Consider the following 6,000-nt stretch of genomic DNA (forward strand, 5'->3'; position numbering starts at 1 on the left):
TATGCACTATTCATGACTGATATTTTCGATTTTGATACTTGATGTGTTTTCCACAATTGTTACAATTTTGAAGGTTTTAAACATAATCTTAAATTAATGATTTGATATTTTAATTGAGTATTTCTGCTGCGATGGTAACCTAATAGAAGGTGAGCATGTGATGGCAGGTGTTGCGTGTTTATTTAAATTAAGTGTTACATGATCAACATGTGTGTATTTTCGAGATGTATAACATCTTATGTATGAATGTTGTGAAAAATCTCTAATTTGATTATAATTATACGTTGGAAAAATATGATGCTACAATTGATATCTCAATCCATTCCAATAAATACTCGAATCTTTGTTATCAACGCTTCACTCATAACATTACCATGATCCTATGTATATGCATATTTACTAATAAGCGGGTTTTACTAATTATATATAACTATAACATTTTCATTCACAAAATACAAATTTAAAATATCCAATAGCACTTAAGATGAAATGACGGTGGTCTCTTCCTTCTTAATCAGAAGTCCCGAGTTCGAATTCAACTCTGAACATGCACGAGTGTTAAACTTTTTAAGAAAAATTTGCCGCCTATTATAGTCTTACAAAATTTAAGATATTAGTCTCTGCAATTATATACAGAGGATAGTCAATCATTAGTTAAAATAATATTCATTATCATTTTACTATTTTGATGACATTTAAATTTTATTCCTTGAAAGTACGATTAGTTTAGTGAGAACATTGTGGTTATATATATATATATATATATATATATATATATATATATATATATATATATATATATATATATATATATATATATATATATATATATATATATATATATATATATTAGTGAGAACATTGTGGTTATATATATATATATATATATATATATATATATATATATATATATATATATATATATTGTTTTTTTTGTTTTCACCATCAGTATTCGGTTCACTAGATCGACTAATTCGATTTGGGGGTTAATTTTGGCATCAAGTGATTCAAGCCCTTTTTCGATCGCAGTTGCAGGGGATCGACCACGGTCCTCCCTACCAGTTCAACATCAATAAGTATTGGACCAACTAATGATTGATTGTAGTAAATATATTTATTGTGCATATAGTAGTGCTTTTTTACCACCACCAGTATCATGCATGTCCACATTAAGGCATTCCACCAGTTCTTCCATGTCCATATTAAGCGTCTAACACCATTTATCAAGTAATACTGGATTAAATTATTTTAATGTTCTAACATTAGACAACCCTCACATAAAATATTTTAAAATAGATTCATGTTTTGAAATTGTACCTATCAAAACCTTGAAGAATGAAAGGTAGTAAACTGATAACGCAAACAATACAAAATCTAACATAAATTGGTGCCCTCCCATACACAAGTTACAACACTTCAAACCACACAACCTATTACAGATTTTCTCAACAGAATATCAAAACATAATAGTTTTGACTTATCCTTAATAGGGAGTGTAGCGGTAAAAAAATTAGATTAAGCTATTGATTAACTTAACTCATAAAGTAAGAGTCATCACCGCGCTTTTATTATTTTCAAAAGGAAAAGGGAAAAAGAATGAACAAAATCCAAAGAATTTTTAAAACAAAACTAATAAAAAGAGATAAGGGTTCGGGGGTTAATTGTGCAAAGAGAATGAATTAGCATCCTAAACATCCATGGTACTCCACGGGAACCTCTTTGAAGATGTGTACATTTTAGTTTGAAAAATGTGTTATTTGCAAGAGATTGAGTAACTCTTAAAAACACATGATCGTCTACCTCAAACTCAAGCGATTTCCTTCTCTTGTCATGGTAACTCTTCTGACGACTCTGAGAAACCTTCATCTTCTCTCTAATCATTTTAATCTTATCAGTAGTCTGTTGAACTATATCAGGTCCAACCACATCACTCTCTCCAAATTCGTACCAACACAAAGGCGTCCTACACCTTCTACCATACAAAGCTTCAAACGGAGCCATACCAATACTCGAACGAAAACTATTGTTGTAGGTAAAATCAATCAAAGGAAAATAACTATCCCAAGCACTTCCCTGTTCCAAAACACAAGCTCTTAAAAGATTCTCAAGCGACTGAATCGTCCTCTCAGTCTGACCATCTGTCTGCGGATGATAAGCAGAACTCAAACACAACTTTGTACCCAAAGCACGTTGCAAACCTTTCCAAAGCTTCGAAGTAAACCTCACATCCCTATCTGACACAATGCTAGACAAAATACAATGCAAACTGACAATTTTCTCAATATACAACTTTGCAAGCCTCTCCATCGGATAATCCATTCTAATCGGAATAAAGTGAGCAGATTTCGTCAACTTGTCCATAATAACCCAAATAGCTTCACAATTACTCGGATTCCTAGGTAAACCAGAAAGAAAATCCATAGAAATACTATCCCATTTCCATTCAGGAATAGATAACAATTGTAACAAACCAGATGGCTTCTGATTCTCAATCTTCGATTTCTGACAAATCAAACACGAATACACAAATTCCGCAATCTCTTTCTTCATATCAGGCCACCAAAACAATTTCCTCAAATCTTGATACATCTTAGTAGCACCAGGATGAATACTCAAACCACTACGATGTCCTTCATCAAGAATCCTCTTTCTCAAATCCGAAACATCGGGAACACAAACTCTATCATGACACCTCATGATACCATTCTCATCAATCCGAAAATCACCACCTTTACCTTGATTGATCAATGTCAATCGATCTACCAAAACCAAATCAGATTTCTGACCTTCTTGAATCTCATCCAAAATTCCACCAGTAAGATTCAACATACCAAGCTTCACTCCAAAAGAAGTCTCTTCACAAACCAAACTCATATCTCGAAATTGTTCAAGCAAATCCAATTCTCGCACCATCAACATCGACATATGCAAAGATTTCCTACTCAAAGCGTCATCTAGAACATTTGCTTTGCCAGGATGGTAATTCAAACCAAAATCATAATCCTTCAAGAATTCCAACCATCTCCTTTGCCTCATATTCAACTCTTTCTGATCGAACAAATACTTCAAACTCTTGTGATTATTAAACACATCGAATCTCGACCCAAACAAATAATGTCTCCAAATCTTCAAAACAAACACAATAACAGCTAATTCCAAATCATGAGTCGGATAATTCCTCTCATGCACTTTGAGTTGCCTTGAAGCATAAGCTACAATTTGTTGATTCTGCATTAACACACCTCTTAAACCCATCAAAGAAGCATCACAATACACAACAAATGGTTTTGATGGATTCGATAAAAACAAAATAGGAGCAGTAGTCAATCTCCTCTTCAGCTCTTGAAAACTAGCTTCACATTGTGCAGTCCAAACGAAAGCTTGACCTTTCCTAGTCAATTGTGTTAACGACAAAGATAACTTAGAAAAGCCTTCAATAAACTTTCGATAATAACTTTCCAAACCAAGAAAACTACAAATCTCAGACACAAATTTCAGCGCTTCCCATTGAGATATAGCCTCAATCTTAGAAGGATCAACCAAAATACCACCACTAGGGATCACATGGCCAAGGAAACTCACTTCCTTCAACCAAAACTCACACTTCGAAAGTTTAGCAAACAACTTCTTCTCTTTCAATTCAGATAAAACAATCCTCAAATGCTCAACATGATCCTCTTCACTCTTCGAATAGATTAAAATATCATCGATAAACACAACAACAAACTTATCGAGATATTTATGAAAAATCCGATTCATGTACTCCATAAATACACCAGGTGCATTCGTCACTCCGAAAGGCATCACCGAATACTCATAGTGTTTATACCTTATTCTAAAAGCAGTCTTCTAAATATCTTCAGCTTTCACACGGATCTGATGATACCCAGACCTCAAATTAATCTTGCTAAACACACAAGCACTAACCAACTGATCCATCAAATCATCAATCCTCAGAAGCAGATACTTATTCTTGATAGTAACCTTATTCAGTTGTCTGTAATCCATACACAACCTCACAGTACCTTCTTTCTTCTTAACTAATAAGACAGGTGCACCCCATGGTGGCACACTCCGACGAATAAACCTATTATCAAGAAAATCCTCTAGTTGAATCTTCAACTCTTTCAACTCAGATGGTGACATCCTATACGGAGCCATCGATACCAGACTAGTACCAGAAATCAAATCAATCGTGAACTCAACTTCGTGTTGAGGCGGAAAATTGCTAACCTCATCAGGAAACACTTCAGGAAAATCACGAACAACTGGAAATTCACCCATTGTTCCATTTTCACTAAGCTTCAAACTTACCACCAACATAAGTACTTCAGCACCATCTCGCACAGATTCATTCACTTGTTGAGTAGACAAGAATAAATCACCTTCCTTCTCTGGCTCAAGAAAAAGAACATCTTTCGGAAAGCAATTGATATAGACATGGTTGGCCCTCAACCAGTCCATTCCCAAAATAACATCAAGTTAACTCAATGGAAGGCACACTAAATCAACTTCAAAATATTTATCACAAATATTCAACGGACATTTCAAACAAACAGATGAAGTAGTCTCTGAACCCATAGCTGGAGTATCAATAACCATGCTTCCACGCATAACAGATAATTCAAGATTTAATCTCTTAGCACAATCTAAAGAAATAAAAGAATGCATTGCACCGGTATCAATAATAGCAATCAAAGGCATATTATTAATAAAGCACGTACCTCGAATCAATCTCTCCTCAACAAAAGTATCAGCACCGGACAATGCAAACACTTTCCATTTGGCTTGCTCCTTCTTCGGCTTGTTGCATTTGGTACTAATATGCCCTTGATCACCACAGTTGTAGCAAGTCACATTCGAACCAACTCTGCAATCAAAATATTTGTGACCTTACTTTTCACACTTGAAACAAGTCACATCGCCCTTAGGACACTCGGGAGCACGATGTCCCTAAACACCACATCTGAAGTAGTTGACAGGAGTGTGAGATCCTCCCCCACTCGGCTTCTTGCCATCACCAACTTTCTTCTTACCATCATACGACCTCCCTCGGAATTTTCCTTTCTTATCATGCAAGGACTTGTAATGAGCAACACTCTCACGGCTATCCTCATCATAGATCCTACTCTTGTTAACCAACTCATAAAATCTCATAATCTGTTGGTAACCCATTACCTTCTTGATATCAGGTCTCAAGCCATTCACAAACTTAAGACACTTGGATCTCTCAGCATTAACAATATTGTAATGGGGACAAAATTTGATCAACTCCTCAAACTTTGCAGCATACTTAGCTACAGTACCATTACCTTGCTTCAACTCAAGGAATTCAATTTCCTTCTTTCCACAAACATCTTCTGGAAAATATTTCTCTAGAAAAGCATCACGGAAAAATACCCAAGTCACTTCAATGCCATCCTCATCAAATCTCTGAACAGTGTTGCACCACCAATCCTCAACTTCTTTCTCAAGCATATGAGTGCCAAACTGCACCTTCTGCGCATCTGAACAGTTCATAACTCGAAAGATTTTCTCGATCGCCTTCAACCACTCTTGAGCTTTATCAAGTTCATGAGCTCCTTCAAAAGTTGGCGGATTGTTCCTCTGGAACTTCCACAAAGCATGAAACTCATCAGCATCACGCTCCCGATCACCATCATTCATTTGCAGAATGGCACCAGCCAACAGGGTCAATGTCGCCGCAAGCGCATCATCATTCCTTCCAGCAACCATCTTCCTGCTACACCAACCAAACAACCACAACAACAAGGATTATTAAACAAACCGTATCGATTGTGTCATACACACAAATGAGATACAATAAAATCAAACAAATTCATAACCTGGCTGAATGATCGACCGTGCTCTGATACCACTAATGTAACACCCCCCAAACTACTACTACTCAAATACAACATACAATTGCATAATCAAAGTAAATTAAAGCATGCATACACGAGGGAATCACATTTACTTCTGCCAGAAACAACACATGTC

General features: G+C 35.7%; 1 protein-coding gene across 1 annotated transcript; it reads right to left on the reverse strand.

The window, feature by feature from the left end:
• Nucleotides 1–4,953: 4,953 nt before the first annotated feature.
• Nucleotides 4,954–5,736, reverse strand: LOC127096342 (uncharacterized). Its single transcript, XM_051034926.1, has one exon. It carries the CDS (start codon nt 5,734–5,736, stop codon nt 4,954–4,956), a length of 783 nt encoding a protein of 260 aa, XP_050890883.1.
• Between the last annotated feature and the right edge of the window lie 264 nt (nt 5,737–6,000).

The sequence above is a fragment of the Lathyrus oleraceus genome, chromosome 6 (genome assembly GCF_024323335.1).
Source record: "Lathyrus oleraceus cultivar Zhongwan6 chromosome 6, CAAS_Psat_ZW6_1.0, whole genome shotgun sequence".
Taxonomy (NCBI): Eukaryota; Viridiplantae; Streptophyta; class Magnoliopsida; order Fabales; family Fabaceae; genus Lathyrus; species Lathyrus oleraceus.

Excerpts from the sequence above, each read along its gene's own strand:
- LOC127096342 (XM_051034926.1), bottom strand. The coding sequence starts at position 5,736 with ATGGTTGCTGGAAGGAATGATGATGCGCTTGCGGCGACATTGACCCTG.